This window comes from Grammomys surdaster, unplaced genomic scaffold, assembly GCF_004785775.1.
Source record: "Grammomys surdaster isolate TR1022 unplaced genomic scaffold, NIH_TR_1.0 279, whole genome shotgun sequence".
Classification (NCBI taxonomy): Eukaryota; Metazoa; Chordata; class Mammalia; order Rodentia; family Muridae; genus Grammomys; species Grammomys surdaster.
Window position 1 is genome coordinate 2,874,883 of NW_021604720.1, and position 26,632 is coordinate 2,901,514.

Sequence of the window (26,632 nt, forward strand, 5' to 3'; positions counted from 1 at the left end):
AATCCAGAGAATAACAACTTGGCCTTAGGAAAGTTGGTTTTGTCCAAAATGGGATATTATCCACCTATTAATCAGTTTGGTAGGATTTTCAGGATCCACTTATGTTCAATCTGCTTTCTAAGTTGTAGCTGATCCAGGAACATATCTCCTTGGACTACTGGGTTCTCAAGTGTTATTTTTTGTTTTTTAATTCTTATATTCCTGGGAAAGAGAAAATGTTTCCTTTTGCATGTTTTTCATAGTTTCTACTACAGAAATGGTTTCTATTGTTTAAATTGTATGTAGTTCATGCACTCAGAGAAGATACAGTGGGCAAGGTCATAGTCAACGAGGAGTCTGGGAAATGCAGATCGATAAACTCTCAACTCCATCATTAGCTCAGCATCAGCAAATTCCCAAGGTAGTATATCCAATGTATCTTATTACCCTCAGGGAAGCTAAAGGGCAGGAGCTGTTACAACCAACGAAGACTGAAGGCTTCACCGTCGTGCTCAGACAGAAACGCTGTCAGTGGTATATAGTCACCAGGCCTAATTCCAGGCAGACTTCGGAGGTCATCCATCACTTGGATGTCTCTATCTTCACATTTACTTTAGCCAAGGCCATCTTAGGAAGCTGTGTTCCTTGGAGTAACAGTTGTGAGCCAAACTTTTATTTGTGGCAGTCTGTATTATCCAGACTTCTTACCCAAGGATCTGATGCTGCTAAGCTGGACCACTTTGCTTTTATCACCTTTGAGTTGTCTGCTAGGGTGCTGAAGGACAAACCTATGACTCTCTTCTGGCTTGCTTGCTTTTTTCCTTAAGGATGGAACCCAAATCTTCTCATACTTCATTAGTAAGCCCTCTCCCACTGCCACAAGCCCTATCCCTAGCTAGAACAGTGTGCACAACGCTTACTCTCAGCTAAGGTTGTTCTTCTTTGTCTCATTTAGATCTTATTTTAAATAGGCTTTATTGTGCTGTTTCTGTGTCTCTGCAAACCTTCTTAAAAACTTGGGATGGGCATGCAGACATACTTTGGTAAGTTTATACTATAACCAGTGTAAATAGAGGTGTGTTTACTCCATACATCTCAGGCAGATTGAGGTCAAACACCAGATTCTACAAATAGTTACCACTTCCTGATAAATTTATATCCTTCCCAGACCAATGTTCAATTAATTTATGGGAATCTGATTGACAGATATTAAAAATGAAAGACAGACTCAAATTTCTACAGATGACTGCATTCTAGAATTTCATTTCTGTATTTCAAAAAAGGTTCACTAAAATGTTGAATCTCCAGGTTAAAAGCAAAGTTTGAATATGAAGGCCTTTGGGTGTGGCACAACCATAGACAGATAACCAGAGATGGGATCTTTATTTCACAAGTTTCAAGATACAGTACAAAATGAATCTGTACATCTCTCTATTAACAGGATTTGTTTACACAATTATAATACACTTCACCAGCCGTTATACTGCATTCCATTAAATATAAAATAAATTTACAAAAAGTCTAGTATGGTGTTCCTTCACGACGTCAAGTTTATGCTCTTTATAAACACGTCCTTCAACATTTATAGTGGTCACACTTTGATCATATCAACATTGTTTTTAAATAAAAGAGAAATAGTGTCAGATCGCTCATCAATAAATATTAAAGAAAGAACATCTGAATGGTTCCCTGCACATAACCACAGGACCCTTTGTATGCATACAAATTCGGCTTTTTAATGTGTAAACAGTCTCTTTAAGTTATAAATCATTGGTATATGGGATTATTTCAGATTTTCTTGAAATCCTTAGTGGGTGAAGACACTTAGCTTCTTCTTTCAAAGAACACTACCCATTTAAAAACCTGACAATACAGCATCCAGAAAGTTTCTCTCTTATCTGAGCAATAACTGATGAAAATATTTTTTTGCATAAAGTTTTTTTTTTTTTTTGCTCTGGTTATTTCTTGCATATCTCAGGGCCAAGATACAGTATAATATACTTGAGAATCATTTTCAAATACCAGCTGTCCCTGAAGTAAATATAAGCCTGCTCTTCTCGGCAGGGAGGGGATCACTAGAAGCATCTTGTTTTGAAATATCCATGTGAGGTGTTAGTCCAAACCCCTGGAAAGGAAAGTCTGGCAGATGTGATTAGACCCTGGTACAAATGCCACACACATGAGGAGCTGAGGACTGCATCTAGAGGCCTACATGCCTGCTCCCAAGCACTAGAGAGGACACGTGAGGCCCAAAGGAGAGAACGACAGAGAACCCAACCAACCAGGCAAACCAAACCAAATTCCGTGTATAGAACATCCAGCCACTGGCTCCTCACCAGATGCCTGGGGGAGGTTTCCAATGCTTCTCCACAGTAGAGATGGTGAGTGATAAAAATGTTCAGAAATTAATCTATAGATATTTTCAGAAGAATTACAAGCCTTTAGGAATATCAAGATTTAGGACTTATACTTTTACATTAATCTAGTTTAGGTATTAATGAATTTGGAAAAAATGAAAAGCCCCTGTCCAACCTTTTTCTGTATTATTGGCTAGTAACTAAGAAAACCCAGAAATCAGAAACAAAAACTTCAAAAACAAAAACTCCACCTTTGTACAACACCACAGAAGTTAAGACTTGTGGTCTTTGGACTCTGAAACAGTTGGTTGCCCAGTGGGGCAGGTACACAGGAGAACAGAGGCTGAACAGAGAGCCTTTGTAGGCTGCAAGACACACCACAGAAGGCGGCAGCAGGGATGAACAGGGAGGAAGGAAGCCATGCTCTATCTGGGAAATCTAAAATCCTAGTGCTAAAACTCCCGAATCCTGGAGTTGGCTTAATGTCACTGACATTAACTAGCTTTATTGCCACTTTATTCAAATGGATGCCATTAGTAAGTACTGTGCATTATTTTAAAGAGAAACACCGAACTCAATTCCTGTTTGCTTAGGTACTATGTCCCATGAACAGTAAGAGAACAGGAGCAAAGCAGTTTGAGACCATCTATGAAAGAAGCGGTAAGAACTGAATTATTTTGAACACGCTCTCCAGATTTCTGGTAGCAGACAACCCAGGCTGGGAACAGAAGGTAACAAACCAGGGGAAGGGCATCTACAGTAGTGACAGTAAAAAGGACAGCAAGGGGCACGTCTGTCACATGAAGAACAGACCTAGACTGTCCCGTCCAGCCTTAGGTAGTGTATGCTATTTTAAGAAATATTTTCTCCAAGTACTCTCTGTGCGAAGATGAATGAAAATTGCTGCTGTCCAAGAAGGCTTGAGGTACAGGAAAACCATCGAAGCCACTGGCATCTTAGAGTTTCCCATCTTTTTATTTACTTATATTTAGAGACTGGGTCTTGTTGTGTTTCTAAGCCAGTCTTCAACTCCTAGCCTAATGTCATCTTCCTCCACCCCCCAGTGACAGGGGACTACAGGTACACACCACTGTGCCCAGTTCCTATAAATAATGTAAAACCTGTCTTCTAAAGGAAGAGCGCAGAGACCATAGATTTCATACTGGGCCGAGGGTGGGGCTGGGAGAAGAGGCAGCGGTAAAAGACCCTGTGTGCTGCGCCATTCACAATCTAGTCTTTAAGCACAGGACACCAAATACACCTTACTATTTACAAGTGCTGCCCAAAGCAACGTTACATATTTGAGAGGAATGCTGGCTGCCTCTCAAAGATCTGCCTCTCTGTGGCCACGTCTTCAAATTTGGAGGCAAATATCTTCGAGGAAGATTTGCTTACTGGGTTTCCCATAATACTGTAAGCATGCACAAATGCACATGACTTCACATTTAAAGCCTTCACGTTCAGTATAGATGAACTAAGTGAATTCTGATTACAATCCCAGCACTCAAACTCAAAGCTTTCCAAACTCCACAGTGATAAACTTGAGTCTCACTGCAGACAGGGACTGGAGAAAACAATGTGAAGGTGACAGTGAACAGGAGGCATGCGCTCCCATGAGGTGCTGGCTGCTCAGTGCTCCCACGTGATGACTACACACACCACAGACTCAGCTTGGGCTTTAGTTCTCTCATAGGGTGATTACGTGGAGCTCTCGATTTCTGTTGCTTCTGCATCTTATTTAAGCAGGCACTGCTGAGTGGAGCAGCTTTCCTCTCCTAATGTCTACCACAGAAGGGTGATGATACGACAGCTATGCAGTGGCTGACTTTCCACAGCCATAGGGAACCGTCAGAAGTCAAAAGCTACCACGGCATACACAATGGTGCACCCAGGCCTTTGTTTATGCCATGCATTGGGTCTAACCCATCTTCAATTATCTGAGTTTTGGTATTACAAAGGAAGTCACTACCTGCCATATCTTGACAATAGTATTTCGTATTTGAAGATTTTCAGAGGGTTGTCTGTTCTCTGTGCCATAAGAAATACAAAGTAAAATGAAACTCGGGGAAGCAACACATCAACCCGAGGGAGGGTGTGTCTCAGATTCCACCTCAAGTCGGTTAAGGCTGTTTTCTCATTTCTCCATTTAGTTCATCCTCTGGCGTCTGGACTAGGGCTCTGTACACTCAAACCAACACACAACTCACATGAGTAGTTGGGGCAAAGTCCTACATGAGAGAAGGAGTCAGTTCACTGAGTTTTTACTTTACTCCACGGCAAGGAAGTGATGGTCACAAAGAATTCTTTAGCAAAGCCTTTCAGTCTTCGAGGAAAAGAAGTTTGCTATTAAGTGTCACAGTAACAGTACAGGAATCCACTCAATAGTCCCTTTTAATGTGAACGTCAACCATATGAACTTGCATGTAGACTGGTAAAATTTCTCAAACACCCTGAAGACGTCCTGCTTGGCTTGTTTTGCTTTTGACTTAAAGGCAAGTTCTACTCTCAGACTTAAGCATGTTTTTAGGGTTAAACTTGCAACTAACTGGGTTTTCCAAGGTTGTCAATGCTCAGGACCTTAGAAGACATGTAAGAAGTTATGCACATCGACAGGATGACAAAAGGTCTCTCAGGAAAGACAGTGGGTACAGTAGACATGACAAGTGTGTCTTGTGTATGTTTGCAGAAGGAAGAAAGAAAAAGAAGGAAAAAGAGGAAAGCCACTGAGAGTTGTCATTCCTTATGGCACTGAAACAAACATTCACTGTAGCTCTGGCGAGAGCTACTCGTCCCTGAAAAGGAAGGCGGCAGGTTCTAAGCAGCTTCTGGGATTTGACACTTCTTCGTGCCTCTTCCAGGCGGTGGCCACCATCTAGAGCCCTACATCAAATGCAAGTGTTCTCAGCAAGCAGCTCCCTAGCGGTCACGGACCCAGGTGAGTGTGTGGCTGCTACTGTGGTGGCTGCTGCTCTGGTGGTCCTTCCTGCTGGGGAGGAGCTGGCCGTGGCCCTGGAGGCCTGGGAACTGGTATGTCCTGGTGCTGTCGCTGCCTGTAAGCTATGACTGTACCCAACAGCAGTGCAATGATGGTCATGAGGTAAAGGTCCCACTCAGGTCCCAAAAGCTGGTCCATATCCAGTTGCGTGAACAGATCTCGAATCTTAATGAGAACAACACAAAAAGCATTAGCACTTCAATGTCACTCTGAACGTAGTTACTTAACAGTAGACATAGCACGAGACCTTGAAGAACTGGATTCTAGGACACTGCAATGGTTTTTAAATCCTTCTTCAACTGACACCCAGGAGGGTGTGTCTCAAGAACTAAGCTAGTGTTTCCTAACAGCTGACATCAGATGTCCAATCGCTCTTTCCTTCAAAAATCTAATGTGGCAATTTCCAGCTATTACTTTTCTAGTAGATATTTGAAAGGATCACCAGGATAATAAAGGACCTCCTCCTTCCCCCAAATCTGAATCCTGGCAGACCTCTAACCTGTCTGCAGTGACAGCAGGCCAGGTGAGCAGCCCGCTCTCCTGACAGCCAGCTGTACTTCTCCCATGACACTGACGGCTACAGGACTAGGTGTCCACTTGATGAACAAATATCTCTTTTTGGTTGTTTTTAACTAAAATGCACACCATTTTACACAGAAATTTGAACTTACAAGTTACATTCTTAGTCTATGAGATTTTGTAAAATTATGCCCAAAGAGCTTCTGTGTACAAATACACATTTGTAGGCACAGGCACTAAATTTTGTAGGAAAAAAAAATTCTCGTAAACTCTTGTGTCCCTGGGGAATTTTGTATCTTTCTATCCAGTCTGACTTCTCATCAATATTTATTTCTCTTGTATTTTTTTATGGACTGGGTTTGCTTTGTTCTTTTTTTGTTTCAGTTGGTGAATCCTACTGTCCTCTTTGTAGATCTGTATAAGAAAACACAGCAAAAGCATCTTCTCTATGGTATGTTGCCACTCTGCATCCTAGACTGTACTCACTGAAGAAAGTGTGGGGGACAAGGGTCTAGGATAGCCCTGTAGACTCTGAGAGCCGCCTCCTGTCGGCTGGGTATGAGACCCAGCACAGACCAGGGGCTACTCTATCCCCACACTTCAACCTCATCCTCGCTGTCAGCTGCTTAGTGTATTTTGGCAGAAAGTACAGCACACTGGCTCATGTACCAAGGAACTGCAAGAGCTGATATTATACATATGTGAGAATCTAAGGTACCCTGGGTTCTGGGAATCTGTGTGGAGCATCTCAATAGTGTGGTTAAGGTGGCAAAGGGAGACAAGTCCATTGTTTCTGTTAGTGTGGAAGAAACACTGCTTACTTTTAATTCTGCATAAGGACCACTTGACTGTGAAGATGGGTTTCATAGTGTTGAATAAACTAAAGGTTAATGGCTCCAACAAGGGCTCTGAGCATCATAGTGTTTATGGAGCAAAATGCTGCACCAGTTAATCCACTATCAGAGAATACGGGACAGGAGCAAAATCTAAGTGGCAGAACCCAAGGGCACTTACATGTAAGTCTTGTTTCTAGAGCTGGTAGCTTTGAAGGGAACAGGTAACCCACCTCCTCTTTAGGTCCCATCAGCTTATTTAAGCAGAGTGTCATGAGTTAAGTCTGTTTTCCCTGAACCAGAAAACAACTGCACCAATGACATGTGCTTTGAGGTAAGAGCTCTGAGAAATGCCACCTGAAAACTGTGCTCCTGCCGGTTCTGCAGCTTACCCCCTGAGGAATCCGTTTGCCCTTTACCTGGGAAGACAGACCCTGTGCCTCCACCTTTCAATCTCCAGGCCTGAGAAAGTGACATGACTTGTGCTTGTTAACTAAGAGGCACCGCTCACTCACGTTTGCTTCCCGTAGGTACTGTAGGAAGTAGACAACACCCAGTTTGCAGAGTGCGAGGAACACTGGTACTTGTGCATCTGGGCTAGCTTCGGCTGCCATGTCATAAAAGCGTTTTGCAAGGTGAATATCCTAGAGGACAGAAAGCAAAGGAAATGTTTCAGAAAAATTTGTCCTAACCTTTCAAGATTCTACTTAAAATTAATTGCCGTTACCTAAAGGAAAACCTCAAGCTTTATCCATGTAAAATTTCTTTATCTAATTAAATGATTTTGAAAATTTAAAATCAGGAATTGGAAAACGTAACTCTAATTTCCTCTAATTTGACCTCAGATTTTATGTGTGGACATACTGGATTCAGCCACACACCTAACACATCATGTTACTGATCTGGAGATTTCCATGAAAAGTCTCTAAGTTTCAAGCTAATTTTAGTCAGTGTAAGCAGCTCTGGTCCCACACTGGGTAGGACAGTCAAGAATCTGTAGCTGGTTCTGTTCTAGAGAAGTATGGGGATCTATTCGGGGACCTCTCAACTTCTACTATGTGTTTTTCTAAGACAGAGCCAAGCTTGTGCACATGGCAACCCATGTCTGTAAAGGAGGGCTGCAGTTTTACTGTCTGGGGTTGGAAAACCTCAGAGATCCGTCTAGGCAGGCATCTTGCTATGCTGTTTTCAGAGCAGGCTCCTGTGCTGACTGACACAAACTGCCACAGTCCTGCTTCCATGAATCCGAAAAGGGTGACCCAAGACATAACCAATTCTGCCCCAGGTTGGCAGGTTCAGAATTCAGAATGGCAGGACAGGATGCTGGGAGCTCTGAAGAAAACCAAACTTACAGGACAGAATGCTACGACACATGGCAAAGGAAGAGGGACACCACAAGTTCCCTGCTTCACACAGGTGACATAGAAGTAGTTACTGTCAGTGAGTCCTCATCCCCAGTCCTCATGTGTCATTTGTTAAAGAGAAAAGCACTTTCGATTAATAGTAAGTTACCCAATTAATAGTACCCAATTAAAAATATGTAATTTAAACATTTTTTTTTTTTTTTACAACGGAATCTTTCAAGACGGTGGCTCCAACTTACTGTGCTACCATAGACTTTGTGCTGTGAATAATGTAATAGGGTGATATCAAGTCATATCAAACCACATCCTGAGTTACAGTTTCTAATCATCATCAATCTTCACACTTTGGTAGCAATTTTCATGGTGTTGAACTGAATTTTGTTGCTGCTGTTGTTTTGAGACAGGGCCTCATTTAGCCCAGACAAATGGCTAAATGAATGAGCTGGATAGTTGAGGAAGACCTTGACCTGATCCGAACCCCTTGCCTCTACCCTGGCTGGCGTTCCAGTGTGTGCCAGCATGTCCAGTGGCACTGATTAGCTTGGAGTAGGAAGAATGTTTACTTCATTTACAAAGTAGGAAAGAATGGAAAGGGTGTCTACGATGCTCTCTAAGCCATGCTGTAGAGTCACTGTGAGGTTTGTATCCAATCACTGATTTCCAAAAGCTGAACCCCAGCTGGCAGTGGGGGTGCATGCCTTTAATCCCAGCACTTGGGAGGCAGAGGCAGGCAGATTTCTGAGTTCAAGGCCAGCCTGGTCTACAGAGTGAGTTACAGTACAGCCAGGGCTATACAGAGAAACCCTGTCTCAAAAACCAACTAAGCAACCAAGCAACCAAGCAACCAAGCAACCAAAAGCTGAACCCCGCTTCCCTTCTGGAATACTCCTTTATCATAGTCTTTATTCCAAAGCATACAAGTAGTAATACTTTCTCTGAATCCTTTTGGGGTAGGTAGGGCAAAAACTTAGAATGATTTTAAAGAAAACTAGATTTCATTAGGAAGATGAAGATCAGAGGACAGTTCATCGGTAGAAGAGATTTTAATCCATTTCAAAATGATTCAGAGGCAGCTGTGTTGACTTGATGCGGATATAGATCCTGAAAAGAGGCTTTCAACAGGGAAGTGCCACCCAGAATAAAGCAAGCTCACACTCACATGTGTGCTGGAAAGGAGGTACAGGGTCAGCCCCGACATACTGGAGGCCCGCTTCTCCTCCTAGCCTCAAGTCTGACCGAATTCCAGAAGCACTGTTTGCATTCCAGTGCAGGCCTCTCTCCTCTTGCTACTCAAGTGGCAGCCTTGATGGCACACTCACCTGTTTAATGCCCAGGCCCTTCTCATGCATGTACCCCAGGTTAAACATAGCTTGGGCGCTGTGCTGCTGCTCAGAAGCCAGGCGGTAATGGATAAATGCAGTCTCGTAATCCACGTCAGTGCCAAAGCCATAGAAATGGTAGTCTCCAAGTTTAATTCTAGCCACAGTATAACCTGAAATAAAATACAAAATAAACTGCTGAGAAAGGATGCTTAAAAGAAATTAAGAGTTATTTTTAAAACATGCATATATAAACAGAATTTTCATTTGTAGTAGAAAAACTTTAAAAGGATTCCTAAGTCAAGTTTTTAATGTCAGTAAACATTTAGAGAAGAGATAATTGTCTTCTCAGAAAGTACATAACAGGCATAGAGAAATCAGGCCTGTTTCACTAACGCCACCTATGTCATTTAATGTAAACACTACTCAGCTTGAGCACTGCGCATGCCTGGAGCAGGAGAGGCGGAATGTGGAGAGGCGTATGTGAGAAAAATACATTAGAGAAGAAGAGTAGGGAAAGTTAAGAGCTCTTTTCCATTTCAGGCTGCTGTTCTATCACACATTCTTCAGTTATCAATTAAACAGTCCGCTGGCCTGAAGCTAAAAACCAAATGGTGATGGAAACACCTACCAAGGGCTGGTACTTCAACCACTGACCTAAGAATGAAGACTGAGCACAAGGTAAGTAGCAGGGTCTGACGATGCCCATGAGAGACGAAAACCAACACAGTGAGAATTCTGGGTAAGTCTCATTCTGACAATTAGCCACTCACCTTGGGAGGCGGCCCTATTCCAGTGCAGCAAAGCTCTGGGGTAAGTTTCATTCTCACCTACAATGGTTGCTTCTCCTACAGGGGAGACAAGAAACAGAAGCCAAGTGCTTTCATTTGTAAGCTAAGGTAGAACACAGCAAATAGTAAATTAAGGCAGTCTGGGAAGTAAACAAGTGTTAGAAGGCACAGGTCCGAAGGAATCACTGGGTCAGGATGACACTACTTGTGCAGCAGGTTTTAGCCCAGATATTGAGACTAGTCTAGGGACTCGGGTGGGGAAAGGGGAGTTTGCTATTCACTTCATTTTGAAATACATTGCTAAATGTGGTTAAAGCTTCAACAGGACTGCCGTGGACTTACTCTGGTCGAGGATGAAGGCTGCGTTGCTCTGTGCCACCTCATAGCCCTGCTCAGCCAGCAGGAGGTACTGGACCACTGCAGCGTTGTGGTCCTCGTCCTTATAGCTGTTGTAGGCTGTCATCAGCCTCTCTGACCAGCGACCGCGCTCACACACGTTCTTAAACAACTGTGCAAAGAGGAAAAGAGCACGTATGGCTGGAAAACAACCTTCGAATCTGGGCTAGGGGTGATTATTAAGTTTGCTCCATAACCTGTTGGACTCTTTAGATGCTAACACACAGTAAAAAATAACAGTAACCCACATACTATTTACTGCGGCCAGGGCTGCTCTAGTGACATCTGTGTATTACAGGTATCAGCACATTCTCCTACCTGAGGAACTGTTCACGAGGTGAGGTTTATTAAAAATCCCATTTTACAAGTGAGGACTTATCAGTGTCCCTCCAATGACAGGCATGAGAGCTAAGGGGAAGCAGTCCCAGTTAGGAGATGCTGGCCTTGCCCTTTTCATACCTCCTTCAACGTACTCTTTGATACTATGCCTCATCTGCACTGTCCCTTGCCACACTGCTTCTTACAGGAACAAACAGATAAGGACAGAAGTGAGCACAGATCTCTAGTTTCTTCCCTCAGTGTGTCAAGGCTAGTGAGGAGTTGGCTTCTACCACAGAAGGAATCAGGTCAGGGAACTGGAATGCCAAGGGCAGGCCTTTCCAGAGGTAAACCCATTCCTACAGACAAGCTACAGAACAGCCTCACCTCCACGGCAGTGTGACAGGATCGCATCACCCCTGTGCCGCTGGCGTGCATCTGTGCTAGGTTATAGAAAGCCAAGATATGGCCTCCTTGAGAAGCTAAATTAAAATACTTCAAGGCCTGCTTATAATCTCTCTTGACTCCAATGCCATCTGCAAGAAAAATAAAAACAAATGAAAGGTGAGCAGTCTTGCACAGGGTTTAGTTAAGCACCAGAGAAACTTCAAGAGGAATGAAGCTAGTGGAAGTTAGAGTTCTTACCCAGTAAACCCCTTCCCCACCCTGAGTCCCTAGACTAGTCTCAATATCTGGGCTATCAATCTCACCAGTGCAGATTAATATAAAAGTTAACAAGAACCGAGGTGCATAAGTAACTGAATTGGCAGAACATGAATTCCCCAGAACGGACTACCCGTCTCCTTATCCTAGCGCCGCCTAGTGGAGAGCAGCTGGGACTGTTGCATCTGTCTTCACCCTGGTGATACCTACTGTAGTACATAGAGCCGAGCTGCAGCTGCCCGTCCACCCAGCCTTGCTCAGCAGCTTTCTGGAAATACTTGAGTGCCAGGTCATAGTTCTGTAGAGGGAGAGGTCAAATGGTAAGAAAGCACCAAAGACTGATACACATGGAAGCACAGAGCCATCCTCTGTATATACAAAGTATACACATTCTAAAACAAAAAAAACCAAAGCATTTTAAAAGAACCATTTTGATTAAAAAACAAAACAAACAAAAAACCTGAAAACCAAAAAAGCAAATAAGAGTTTTATGAAACAATTTATGTTTGCTCTCAGAAAGCACAAACACAAGTAGAACACTGGAACACAAATTGAGAAAAACTCTTTTTACTACCCACCTTTAAACCTTAATTTTTCTAATATTAAGTAAGTAATATTATTTTCTCCTTATTTGTTTCCTTCCTTATGTACATCACAAGATGCTATGTTTTTCAATCCCAATGGCCTATGTAACTGTAGAAAAACTTAAAATACATTACTCTGAATTTTGGTATCCTAATTATCAGGAGTCAAAGGTATCACTGCCTTTTATGTTAGAAAATAACTATAGATAAGATTTTTAAGCCTCACCCTTAGTTTCAGACACAATAATGTATGTTGCTTGGAATAGCATCAGAATTCAGTGGCATCTACCCTGAGACTAGGGCCAAGGACAAGCATGTGCTTGCAGACACAACGCCGTCACTGGCATTTAGGAGGTTACTGGTGACCTGGCTATGAGACAGAAACCTGACAACTAAGCACTAAGGTGGCTTATTAAACTCGTTCTTTAGAGACACTGGGCCTTCAGCGAAGGACTGGAGAGAAGAGAGGTAGAAGCTGGGAGGAGCAAAGGGCAGAAGGGAAAACTTCTCTCTCCTACACAGAAGAGACTTGAATGCTTTCCTAGGCTTGAGTGAATAAGCAGGCAAGGAAGAAAGTCCTGGAGAAATGGGAAGAGTAGAGTGTAGAAAGCACACATGAAAACTGAGAAAGAATTCTACCCCTCAGGTGGGCCAGAGATGGAGCTGGCCTAAGGACAGAGTTCGGTGAGGTGTGAGGAATAAGCCAGCTCAAGAGACAGCAGGGAAGGGCTCGGGCTTGCTGCAATGGGATGGCTCCACCAGGCTGGATGGGGGGCTATTCTAGGACTACCTCCCACCAGCCCTGGCTGATTGCCTCCTAAAGCCAGCATGCCACACCACACACTTACAACTTGAACTCCTCTTCCATAGAGATAGGCCATTCCAAGCCCGCTCTGTCCCACCGGGTTGCCCTGTAAACCAGAGGAATGAGACAACAGTGATAAGAGCTCATTAAAACACAGGGGGAAGATAAATGACTACAAAAGACATAGTCTGAAGGATACTGAAATATGTCTGCATTAGTTTCCAAATAAAAACAAACTTTTTCTTTCTAATCATATTAAACATGACTTGACTTTTAGACACCAACAGGCTGTCAGTAATTTGCTTTCAAAGATTAAAACATTAACTGCCTTTAAGATCAATTCTTGTGACCTGACTTCAGATCATTGGTACCATGAATGTGACTAACATTACTTCACTAAAATGAAAAGCAGGTCCCATGTGGGGTATTTATACGTTGTTGATTTCCTGCCTATGGAAGAAGGAAGGACAATGCTGTGGGGCAGAGTCAGCAGTCGCATGGTAACAGCAACAATGCTACCTGGAGGTAATGGTCCTTAAGACTAATACAGTGACACAGAGCAAAGAATTTCGAGATGCAGAACAGAAAATTCTAGAATCCACTCAAACTCAGAGGGATTGATGACATCTTAAAATGATGTGTCACACCATTTCAGGAAAACACTCAAGTAACACTATGACGCACAGTAATCAATAGTTGGACAGAGGTCGGGAAATACTCGGGAAGCATATGGGTTTTAAGTATCCTATATGCATTTTTTTTTCTGGGTCAAAGAAAGCCCAAGTTGTGTATCATGGTTATCAATAGAACTAGATTATGGATGCTTTTAAACTCTAAATTATAGCACAGCTGAGGGAGATTATGTAACTCCCAATTTCATGGTGAAGAACTAGTACTCTCCTGATTAGGAGACACCAAGCTAACATTCAAGCAGTTGGTTATGAATAATCCTTCAACACATCTATTCAGTGAACACCAGTAACAGCACACAGGTTGGAAGTCTTACCATGTCAGCAGCTTTCTTAAAGTAGTGCAGTGCCGTCTCGTTACTCTGAGGAACGATGTCACTTCCTTCGGAATACATCTGGAAAACAGCCCCCAATTCCATGTGGAGTTGTTCCCAGTCTCTAGACAGTGTTTCCCCTTCTCATCTCATTTTCACTGTTATCAGCTTTCATGACATTACCCCACAAAGTTTACAATTCTTCATAGGAAAGTGTAGAATTGAAAGCAGACATTTATTGGTAAATATATACATATTTTTAAGTATTTGGTATAAAGAAGCTGGCATGATGGCATGCATGTGGAGCCTCAGTGCCTGGGAGGCAGAGACAGACAGGAAGATTCCAGAGGACTGCTGGACAGCTAACCTGGCCTACTTGTTAAGTTCCAGGCCAATGAGAGACCCTGTCTCAAAAATAAAGTAGATGATATCCAAAGCTGTTTTCTGGTCTCTCTGTCTAGGCACACACACGTGCATGCACACCTACATACATACACATAGTACCTGTGTACAAACACACAAAAACAACAAGTAACTAAAAAGTTATTTAACAAGGTATAAATGATAATGACTTACAGGACCAGGTAAGGCCTAAGAAGAAAGGAAACTGAGTGGCCAGCAGTGCTTTGCATCCACGTAATATACTAAGGAAACAGCACTAACGTTGCTTTTAGACGTAGAACTAATTAGTAATTTAGGACATTTAAGTAAAAACGTTGGGAATAAAACAGATTAAAGAAAAAAGAAAGATCTCTGTGTTATGATACTCACTGCCGTACCATTAGTATCATACAGTTCATACTACAACACGGGAATGCTTGCACGGGATGTTCCAGCTCCCAGTTTGCAAACTGGGATTATGTGGTGAGGCTGGATGAGATTTTCCTATGTGTAAAATCCTTGGAATCCATCTGAATTTCCTTACTTTATGATTTGGTTATATATGAACAACTGTCAGTTTGCACTGTATTAATGTTAATTAAAATGAATGAAAATGGAATTCTTCCCTGACACAGAATCCATTCATTAGTTTTTGGATGTAAATGTTGCCTTGCTCCACAAAAAGATTAAACTTAAGAGGTGCTCACAGCTGTCATATTTAAGACAATGAAAAGATCTGAAGACAAATGCTAAAAACTCTCTCATTCCATCTTGAAAAGAAACACAACTGTGATTCTTGGTAAAACCCTGTGTATCATAGACTACAGCCCTTATCACTGTATACAACAGACACAACATTAGGAGCACACACAGTGAACACACTTAGGAGCAAACGCTACAGTGTGTCTAAGCTGTCTGAGAAAGTACTTGACACAGCATTTACCTTAAGACAGGACATAATATATGTGAACTGGAAATTTCATTTTGCTGTTATATAAACTGCTGCAGGTGTACATACCTTTCCCAGGAAGGCCATGGCATGTGAATTGCCAGCATTTGCTGCTAAGTTGAAGTAGTCAAATGCTCTCTGTGAGAGAATTATAAGAATAGTTATTTTCTTTTAACAGAATTCATTTCAACAAAAACATTTATTTCAGGAATATCAGGAAACACTTTCTTTCTTTTTTTTTTTTTTGCTATATTAAAGCAGCTTTAAAAACAAGAATATTCATCAGGATTTCAAACAGAATTGTGTATATCTAGAAGTTTTATAACCGCAAAGAAATGGTGTTCCCTAAACTTCACAGATAAGGTGATGTCTTATTTCTAGGCGACGTGCCTAGGCATGAGGCAGCTCTACCTCATTCGTCTACTTCACTATTGGTACCTGTGAGAAAGGAAAGAAACTAAGAGGCAGCCACAAGGCCTGGGCATATTCTGACATGCAGCTTCCTTTTGTAGAGTGAGCAATGTTTGGGGCTGTGTTTGGAGTCCATGACTAAGCACTGTGTTGGAAGACACTCATCACCACTCTCTCAGCTCAATGCTGCCATGGCTCACGTCTGTTAAGGATCTTATACCACTGCCTGTTCCTTGCAGCTCTTCATGACTTACCCTCTTCCCTTTCTAGTCTTGTTTGTTCAAGTACACTCTCCTTATCTGTCATTAAAAAATGTATCAAGAAATACAAAACGCATTGTTTTCTTCAGTTTCCGGTTCTCTTCAGTGGGAGTGATACTGATTAACTACTTCAGTCAGCGTAGCTTCTCTAGAGAACCCACTACAGGACTCTCCTTTCTACAAGCCTGACTGGATTCCAGCAACTACTTCAGAAAGGAAGCTCGCTAAAGACAACCGCCTCATCACTAGTGCAAGTCTGTCATCTCAGTCCCTTTGCAGTGTCTGACACAGTCTACCTCACGCTCTTGGAAAGACTTTACTTGGCTTCACATGCCACTCTTCTCGGCTTCCTTAGCCTTGTCTGGACTGCACCATGGAAGCCACCCTTGTTAACTCTTACTCTATCATCCGCCTCTTTACAGTCCAGCTCTTCAAGGCTCAGCTGATGCCCCCTTCTCACTTTATACTATCCTCTGAGCAGCCTTCTCATGCTTCATGTATCATCTACATGACGGCGCATCTACATTTACACTTCCCAGCTCCAAACTAGTCTAATTATGGAACTCACAAAGTACATGATAAATCCACCCACTAACTGCCTATACCGTGGTTCTATTCCATATTACATTTTCTCTCATATGAACCTCTGAAATATTCTCCACTTTGATTCCCTGATTGTATTTTGGGATTCCACTAACTCATTTTCCCCACAGTAGTAAGAGCCAATGTTTTTAAATCTGAGCGTGCTGGCTCTAAGAGTCCCTTGAAATGCAGAGGTTAAGCTACACGGGCAAGCACTGACTGTCTCAGAATTACTATGTCCTATGATGTCAGCACTATGGAAATACTGGCCACCCTCCCTTCTGCCCTGGGGCCTATGCATGTTCTATTCCGTTTGCCCTGGAATGGCTCTGCTTTCCGTGTCAGTATGCTACCCTCCTCTCCCTAAAGAAGTCTTTCCTGTCAGCTGCTTGCTCCCTTCCCTTACTTATTCTATTCCTTGATTCTGGTTTTAGACAGCAATCCCAACTTTAAATGCTTGTTACTTGATAATGTAGTTATTAATTAACTAATATTCCACTGAACTTGAAACTCCAGTAAGGGCAATGACCAAGCTTTCTGTCCAGTGCTGTACTCTGAAATACAGTGGCAGTGACTGGCACACAGTAGAAACTGCAATGTTTGTTGGATCAAGCTGGGAAATCCTTCTCTCCCTTTTGTGGAGCCAGTGAAACCTTCCATTGTATAGCGGCTTTACAGGTTTAAGAACATTCAAGTCCTTGCTATGCAAGAGCTCTGAGGCCAAGCCCCTCAGAATCTTGCTCTCTCGCTATTTTTGTTAAGTAGCAGCATCTGGCATACATTTTGGTGACCAAGAGACAACAGCAGCTGCCAAAAGCTGTCCAAATAAAGAAAACCCACAGGGGTTTGGCATAAGTGGCAACGTGTATTTTTGTCACAATTTAGTTCTTAAAGTTGAGAGGATACAGTATGTGAAATAACTTAATTGGTATAGTTAACTAGTATGATAGCAAAATAAGCCTTTTTAGAACCTAGAACTGAGAATTCTAGGTGAACCACAGGATGGGTGCTGCGTTTACAGAGACACATTGATACCTAGAAACTGCAGGAGGAAGATGATTCAGACAAGTGACAGGTGTCAATAATGGGGAGAAGGAAAGAGATGAGTCATCTTTAGGATAGAAAGCAGATACAACTTGGTGAGTAGCTACAGAGTAGACGGCAATAGTTGTCTACTCCTGATTTCTAATAACATTTCCTTAGCCCCAGAATGAATCCTTTAAAAGGTGCTCTTTTTTTATGGCTTCCATTTGCGTTTTGAAAAAAAAAAATTAATTTTTAATTATGAGTATTTGTGTGTGTCTGAGTGTGTGTATGTATACCTGAGTATAGGTAACTGCAGGGCCCTAAAGAGTGTCAGATCCTCTGGAACTGGAGCAGGTAGCTGAGAACAGAACTCAGGATACCTGTAAGAGCAGCAAGTACTCCTAACTGCTGAGCCATCTCTCTAGACCCCAAAGGTGCCTGAAGACCCACTTCTATGATATATTTGACAGCAACAAAAAAGTCAAGATGTGTATGTATGTCCGGGGCAGTAGTAAGAGCTAAGTTTAAGAGTAATAAAATCTGGGGCTGCAGATGGCTCGGCAGTTAAGAGCACATGCTGCATTCTTCCACAGTTCCTGAGTACAGTTCCCAGCACCCACATCTGGTGGCTCACGACCACCTGTAACTCAAACTCCAAGGTGTCTGACATCCTTTTCTGGCCTCTGTATCAGCACCTGCTCACACATGGCATACAGAAACAGGTACACCCAGACACACATAGACACAGTCACAGACACTCACACTAAATGAAACCTTTCTGGTCCTTCTGAGGTCTATTCATGTGTTTATCAGCCATCAGATATGTCATGAGAGTTCCCTTGTGACAGGTGTTAATGAGCCTGACTAGCTATGAACACACACACAGGACCATGTTTTGCTACAATATGAAGAAAGCCCTACAGTCGGGTGGATACCTGGTGATTCTGCTCCACTCCACGTCCTCCATGCAGATGCAGCTGTCCCAGACCAACCTGAAAAGCAACAAAAATGATGCAAAAGTAAAAGTGAGCGTCTGGCACGCAATTAAAATCAGACCAATAGCCAGCTGCAAGAAGGCTCTGTGCATTAGTCAAGACTAGAAATCCAATCTTTAATCCTGAGTATTTATTCTGTTTCAATTATCTTAAAACTGCCAAGAGCTAAAAAGGCATGTTTTAAAATAAACAGGATTCTTTTGTGTACATATACAGTTTGTGAGTATATGCATGTTCATATGTGTGTAAGGACACGTGCAGGTACAAGTGTATGCAGGTGGAAGCTCGAGAGTGATGTCAGAATTCTTCCTCAGCTGCTCTCCATCTTATTAATGGAGGTTCTCTCACCTCACCCCAGAGATCCCCAATAAGGCTACCCTAGCCAGCCAGCTTGCTCTGGGGACCTTGTCTGTCTTCTGAGTGCTAGCACTACAGGCAGGAGCCACACTCACTTAGTATGTATGTGGGTTCTGGGCACATGAACTTTGGACCTCACACTTGTGTAGCAAGTGCCTCATCACCCTGCTTCTCTAAAAGGCTTTTAGACAAACGGTGCTGAATTCAGTGAACATGCTCTTAAGCCAAAAACCATAATTATCTGAGAAGCTTAGAAAGGAAGAAATAAAAACAAAAGGAAAGACTAATCCAAATAAGTTTAAACTACTATGTGTTGTATAAAAGAAAAATGTTGTGAGATTCACAAAAGCATGTAGAATTAGCATATTGTAAAGTTTCGGTGTCATCTGGGGAATGGTAACATTTACCCACTAGACGTGGGAGGCAGAGCTGAGTGGCCATCTCTAGGAAACACAAGGAAGGCCTGACTGCCTTGTTCATGGACAGGTGAGGGAACAGTGGCAGGCACCAAATCAAGGTCAAGAAAGCAGAGGAAAGGGAATGTAGAAAAGGAAGGCAATCAGACAGCAAGTAAAAGAGAACGCTTAAAGCAAAATATACCCTGTGAAGTAGACAAGGCAGCTGCATTCTAACTCCACGAGTAACAGTTGGATCTACCATTCATTACAGTTTTAATTTAACACTCTCTTCTGTGAGCCTTCAAACCATTCTTAGTACCTGTTACTTATTTCTATATAGCCCAAATAGCTGCGATTTTAATAGGAAAAAAGGTGCTGAGGTGTAGATATTCTTTTGCTAAAGGATCCATTGGTGGTCCTAAAACAAAGCTAGTAATTACTGAGAGCAAAGACAACTATTACTTACAGATGTGGGTGCTTGCCCCCCCTTCCTGGATTAAGTAGACAATGCAGTAAGAAATTCCCTGAAAAGCACACACCTGTGCTTGGACATCACCCTTCTCAGCTAGGAACTGGTAATACTGAATCAAATCTTCTTCCAGCATCCCACTGTTCATCCCTGGGTTTTCCACTTCATCAGGCAGCCGTATTCTCTGGACTACAGAGCCTCCAGTTAGGGAGATATCACTAGCAACTGATGAAGAAGGACAAACAGGGGTGCGAGACGAAGTCAGAGGAGCAGGTCCACAATGGTAGCAAGCAGACGTTGACTGACATGGTGTTGATGGCACTATTTCTGTACTAGTCAACAGGTGGCAGCATAATAATACATTAACAAATTAGACCTCCACTAAGAATAAAATGTAAAAGAAATGTGTTTCTTGATAAATAGTTAAAAGATAAGCCCATTTAAAAGAGTCATTTTCAGTATTTAAACAACTACAACCAAAACATATACATTTAAAATTAATTGCATTTTTTTCCCCTACAGGGTGAAAGAGGAAAATAAAACAGGTACCATGATTGGCAACAAGACGATAATGGGTCAGTGCTGATTCACAACTCTGGAGGACTCCGATGCCAGCCCAGTAGCGGTAACCCTGTAAGACACCTTGGAGTGAGACTACACCAGCACCATCACAGGTTTCTGTAGAGCCAACTACACTCAGAATCTGACTCTGCAGTCCTTTGATCCACATACTCCCAAAAGAAGTCTATAGCTAAGCACGAGAAAAGAACATTCCTAGAGCAACCAAGTGAGTGCCCTGAACTTCCTGAGTGTACTGGAAGCAGGTACCATTACACTAGTAACAGATGACCACGGGATGATGGGGGAGGAGAGGTGACTGATTATCAAGAACTGGAAGCAGGAAGGAGCTGTCTGGAATTAGTTGTGCTCCTGGGCACAACTCAGCTATTTTGCTGGATTCCTATCTGCCCTGTGTGCCAGTTCCCAGCATTCTACTCTTTAGGCTATCTCTGTCTATCCACAGGATCTAATCTGATCCTGGCGATCACTCAATAATTATTCTGGAATTATCTATGATTTACGAAGCTGGCTGCACTACCCTTGTCGGTGCTGTCAGTAACCAAGTGTGGAGATCCCTTCCTGTGTTGGACAGGTTTCCTACTTTTAGTTTCATGTCCACTCAGTCCAACTGTGACACTCCTGTTAACAAGGAACTTATATTCATTTAAAACATAATATCCATCACGCACCACATGTCAGTGACCTATTCCAAACTGAATGCGTAAGAAACTTATGCCACTTAGTCCAAAAAGATGTTGGTGGAAAGGTCTGTATCACTAAGCAACAGAAGACACCAGTGCTACCAGCTTATACACAGATACTTGTAAGTGTCCGTTATAGGACAGTTTTTTGTACAGTAGGACATCAATTTAAATGCAAAATCTATGACCTCCAATCCAAAAAGTAATTCTGATAAATAATTCCAATTTACTACATTTTTATCACATGTAGATTCAATGTGTTATAACCATTAACAAGAATCTGGTAGATGTTCAACTGAGTATTTGATCGTAAGAGAATCTCACAGCAAGGCTAGGAAACTTATAGCTACTGCAAACATAAATTTTTCCATGTAATGTAAGTAGTCTTGGGTTAAAGTTCACACTTACCAAAATCATATGGGCTATCAGGTTGCCTCCAAGAGCTCCAAAAGTATAATACACAAGAGCCTGTGAGAAATCAGATACACAAATGAGCACAGGCCAGTGCTTATTCAATTCCAAATTTAATGTGCGGAAAGACTTCAGTTACATTACCTTTGCCTGACTTGAATTCACACCAAGTCCAGAAGCGTAGAGAAAGCCAAGACCCTGGGGTAAAAGGAGACAAAGTCGATATTCTTATTTTGATGAAGACATATACAGTTTTACACACTGAGAAGAGTCAAAGATCTTTAAGTATGAAGATTTGAGGACAACTAGGCAGGATGGTTCAGTTAAAGAGCTGGAGCAATACATTCAACCTTTTATAAACCACACACTAAGTGCAACTTTAAACAACTCGAGTTGAGTTGGAAGGTTAATGGAAAGTTAAGAAGGTATTAACTAGAAAAACAAAGCCAAACACACTTAAACATGGTTTGTACTTCATTTGTTTTAGCCATTATGAAGATAAAACACCTTTTGTGACATATCAACGTATTTCTTTCTTCGCAGGGAGGAATGAAAAGGACAAAAGTGTCCGAAGACAATAGTGTCCACGCAATCTCAGGAATGAAGAAACACCAAGTGGTTAAGTGGCAGCCATATCCACTGGAACAGTGAGTCATGAAGGCAGCACAGATGCTTGACACAGTTCCAGCAAAGCTGAGCCGACTGCTGCAACCGCTGACGTTCTGTCTCTAACTTTTGGGTTTTGGTTTCTGTGTATTGCTGGGGACTTTCTGCATTGATTCATTTTATGTCTTTTCCTGGGAAAATGATGTCAAAGTTTTTTTAGGAAAATATTAAATTTAACTTTATCTGGCTCTCTCTGGAAGGCTTCCCTATGCCCTGGAGATCATTAAGCACACATAAGCACATAGCTAGATGAGGCCATTACTCCAGGAATCTTCTTGGGGTCTCTGCCCTGGAGCAAGCTCTAACAGTATAACTGGTGTAGGGCACAGAGACAATTGACAAACTCTGACTGGCCAGGAGAGTAGGTTACAGATTCACAGCCTCCTCCTACAATACCTTAGAGCTCTCTGAAAGTGTAGTTTAAAGATAGGGGGTGGGACCAGGTATTCCCCTAAAGGAATAGCATGCAGTAAATAAGATAGGCTGACCTAAATAAACTTTTCCTACTTTAGATGATGAAACATATGGTAACAGAGGCTAGGGATCAGTGTTTGCTAGTCATAAAAAGACCCGTTCATATTTTTCTGTTTGGAGAGCTTTCAAACTGCAAACACTGCCAACCTAAAAGCAGGCTGTCATATAATGAATGTGTTTGCTCAGAAGGAGACATTTTTTTTTTAGATTGTCTAAATTGGAGTTATAGGGTTGTTAATAAAACATGTTCTGTCTGTATTTTCTAATTGTGACTGAATTTGTAACACTGGACATGTAATGAAAAATCAAACACATAATCTGTACTTCTTGGATAATCATTAGTCTGTCTCTGTTTGGTGAAACTGTATAAATAAAGAAGCACCTGGTTGCAAGTCAGTCAGAGTCATATTACCCAAGTGATAAGGGGAGAGTGAGAGGAGTGTCATTAGTCTACAATGCTCATCCACATGTCAGCCTCCCTTGCAGTTAGGTAAGACTATGATCCTAGATATGCTTGCAAAGGAAGTCAACTGTTGCCCACTTGCAAGAAAGTAATACAAGGCTTACTCTCATTTAGCAAAGCAAGAAGTATCTGATTTGGGGGTTCTGATTGCGGCAGCAGCTAAAACTAATTACCACGGAGAGAGTGCTTGCGGGGTCTGAATGGAATAATGCTGCCTGAAAGACATCAATGCCCCAGAGAATAATATATATGTGCACATAGGTTTTTATAAGCTGATTTAATTAAGAAGGGAAAACATTTCAGAAACAAAAGAAGAACAGCAAGGATAGTATCTATTTAAATGAGACTAAAACTGAAAGATCAGTGGATTCATTAAATATTCCCAGAAGACAATGGGTATAGTCCTGTTAGTATAAAACCTCAAGAAAACTGTCTCAGAAGGTTCTTTCCGTTATAGTTAGGGGGAGACAGACATTTTTCTAGGTTGGCAGAGAAATGCTACTTTAGGGGAAAATGTTTCTTATAAAGATGATTTCATAAATATGCATGTATTCCAACAGTCTATTTTTAAGTATAACTCATATTTTGATTAAGCCTGAATTATCAGAGGCAGTTTAAATATACACAGTGTATAAATAAACACAACCTAAAAATGTATGTATGGACATATGTACATTTGTATATGGGTGCTTTGCCTGAATATGTGTACCATGTGAGTAAAATGTTCTTGCAGGCCAGGAGAGGATGTTGGATCCACTAGAAGAGAAGTTACAGTTGTGAGCCACTCAGTGTGTGCTGGGGACTGAATCATGGTTCTTTGGACGAGCAGCCAGTGCTCTTAACAGTTGAGTTGTTTTTCCTTTCCCCCATCAGATAGCCTCTTAAACCTAGGTATCAGTCTTTGTATTCTCTATATTACTAATTGATAACATAACAAGATGTGCTATTAATGGACGTTGTGCAATATGGTACTGCAATTTACCTAGATGTAGCCTAGCTAAAACCAGTTACTTAGGTTTGCCAGCCTTTAGCTGTGGTATTTGGCTTATAGGAAATACAGGAAATAGAAAAATTAACTAATGGATACTGTGACAAAAACAAATATAGGCAGGACATTCTGTAGACAAGCTGCATCTACTTTTAACACAGAAACAAATCAAGCACCCAAGAAACCAATCAGACAAAGGCTGGGTTAGAAGTTAACAACTACAATGTAATGCTGTGATGGGCACTTGTCTGGACAAAAATCAGGATGAAGAAAAGTTTGAGCTCAATTCTATAAGAATATATTATGGGTATATAGGCTGGAGGGAGGGATGGTGCGTGCGTGCGTGCGTGTGCATGTGTGTGCGTGCGTGTGTGTGCGTGCGTGTGTGTATGTAGTGCACTACTAGGAGATTGGACCCAGGGCCTTGCACATGCTAGGGAAATACTCTTTTTGTTGACTATATCCTCAGTCCTAAAATATTTTATTTGTTTATTCATTTATTTCTTAAAGATGTCAATACTGGACTGGAGAGATGGATGGCTTAGCTGTTAGGTGTGCTTGCTGCTCTATCACAAGGGCCAGAGTTCAGATCCATGTTAGGACACTCACAAAGACCTGTAACTCCAGATCCCAGGGATCTGATACTGTCCCCTGGCCTCCTAGAGCACCCATAACACATGGACACATGCATGCACACTCATGTACTAACAGACATACATACACATTAAGAAAAAATTAAGGTTAATTTTAGAGGAAAATACTATGATGAATAATTTTAGAAACAACAAAATTGTTGCTCTGTAGAATTGTTCTCCATATTTCACTCTCTATAGATTTAATACTGAAAAACTATAAAAGAAATTGTGGTAAGATGTAGCTATAAAGTTATCTTCATTGACCATAAACCTTCTTAGAAGAAGGAAAATAAGTATCTAATAATTTAAGTAAAATGGTACGTGGTCACTCAGTCTTCTATAGTTGTTGAAAGAAGTCAGGGCTCAGAGAACAAACTGCTATTAGAATCAACAAGTGCTGTAACGGAGAGAGTCTGGAGAAGGGCTCAGCAGTGTCTGTGCTGCTCTTCCAGAGGGCCTGAGTTCAGGTCTCTGCACTCGAATTATTTGCCTCCTGCACTCACATGCACACAGGCACATACACATTCACAATCTATTAAAATACAGGTTAAGAAAATTACAAAGGGGCAGGGGCTGGAGAGATGGCTCCATAGGTAAAACACTAGCTGCTCTTCCAGAAGACCTTGGTCTGATTCTCACACTCACATGGAGGCTCACAACCATCTACAACTCTGGCTCCAGGGGACAGGGTGCCCTCTTCTGATCTCCTTGAGTACTAGGCACACCAGTGGTGCACAGACACATAGCCAGGCAAAACATCCATACACATAAACAATGTCTCCCACACCAAACCAACCCCCAGACCCAAACTCAACAACAACAGAGTGCCATGTACAGAGGTTCTTCACCGAAGCCACACTTACAGTCTGTCCTTTGGGAGAACCTTCCTCAGTCAGTTTCTCAAACATCTCTTTAGCTGCCTGGATATTCTGTGTGAGGTAATCACCAAACAAGAGAGCGTAGGACACTCGTTCCAGGGCTTTGGTGTGATTCATGCCTGCTGCCTTTTGAAGGTACCGATATGCTCTTTAAACAGAAGCAATCAAACAGAGAGTCAGTAGTGATCTTAGAACAGCCATTAAACGATTTTTCATTACCAAATGAAGCATAATTTTCTTATTTTATAATAATAAATTTCCACACATTATTCCTACTATCTTGTGTTATTTATATATGTAGAGAACATGCTGGATAGTTTGATTTAGCTAAGGCGCCAGTTTCCCCTATGACTAATATTTTAAAATGGTCTAATTACACTAACAATGAATGAGAAATCCATTGAGCAGGTTAACAAGATTTACAGTAGAAAATTATAATCAAGTCAGCTATGTATTCCAATAACTCAGAATTTTCTAATTCTACACATAGACTAATTAAACCAGCAGAAATCAAACAGACATAAAATACTAGAATTCTTTTGGAGTGTTACATTCTAGGTGAAAATTTCAAAGCAAAACCAAAAATCGACATATTGGTGACAATTCTTTTTGTTTATTTTATGTTACTTTTTAATCTGAATAGCGTATTCACTCTTAGGTCTTAGAACTGACTATAACTTTAATCTACTATTGCCATTTTTCTCATTGATCAGCCTTATGGTCTGACATGGTCTGATATAATCTTTTCATCCTAATGAGTTAAAGTTTGCCAAAAACACTGGAAGGTTTCTGGCAGCAGCACTAAGACACTGTGAGCCTCTGGCAGCACAGTCTTAGGAGAAAGCGCTCAGTGAGTGCTGAGCAAAGGCCTGTCTTGGAGAAGCACGGGCTGGGGGGAACCTACTCTCTCTTCTGGCTCTTCCTGTTGCCTCCATTCAGTATCTTCATCCCAGTCTGGTAGATCACCTCTGCTTCCTGCATCCGCTGTCTTTTAGCAGCATCTTCTTCAGCTGACAATGAGAGGACACGGGCATTGAGTGCGTCTTAGTAGTCTGTACCAGGCTCACCCACCGGGTCACTCAGGAATACACACAGAGACAA

General features: G+C 41.8%; 1 protein-coding gene across 2 annotated transcripts in view; it reads right to left on the reverse strand.

Moving 5' to 3' along the window:
- Positions 1-1,337: 1,337 nt before the first annotated feature.
- The window catches only part of Sel1l (SEL1L adaptor subunit of ERAD E3 ubiquitin ligase), a 42,737-nt gene continuing 17,442 nt past the window's right edge, over positions 1,338-26,632 (reverse strand). For both annotated transcript variants that reach the window (XM_028777252.1, XM_028777251.1), the window contains exons 5-21: positions 26,436-26,541; positions 25,517-25,679; positions 21,572-21,625; positions 21,425-21,484; positions 20,304-20,385; positions 19,825-19,979; positions 18,471-18,527; positions 15,326-15,394; positions 13,930-14,007; positions 12,967-13,029; positions 11,745-11,832; positions 11,259-11,407; positions 10,500-10,665; positions 10,140-10,214; positions 9,367-9,539; positions 7,199-7,327; positions 1,338-5,496 (exon numbers count right to left, since the gene is read on the reverse strand). In XM_028777252.1, coding sequence (XP_028633085.1) covers positions 5,287-5,496; positions 7,199-7,327; positions 9,367-9,539; positions 10,140-10,214; positions 10,500-10,665; positions 11,259-11,407; positions 11,745-11,832; positions 12,967-13,029; positions 13,930-14,007; positions 15,326-15,394; positions 18,471-18,527; positions 19,825-19,979; positions 20,304-20,385; positions 21,425-21,484; positions 21,572-21,625; positions 25,517-25,679; positions 26,436-26,541 — 1,877 coding nt within the window. In that variant the 3' untranslated portion in view covers positions 1,338-5,286. The remainder of the gene's footprint in view (positions 5,497-7,198; positions 7,328-9,366; positions 9,540-10,139; positions 10,215-10,499; positions 10,666-11,258; positions 11,408-11,744; positions 11,833-12,966; positions 13,030-13,929; positions 14,008-15,325; positions 15,395-18,470; positions 18,528-19,824; positions 19,980-20,303; positions 20,386-21,424; positions 21,485-21,571; positions 21,626-25,516; positions 25,680-26,435; positions 26,542-26,632) is intronic.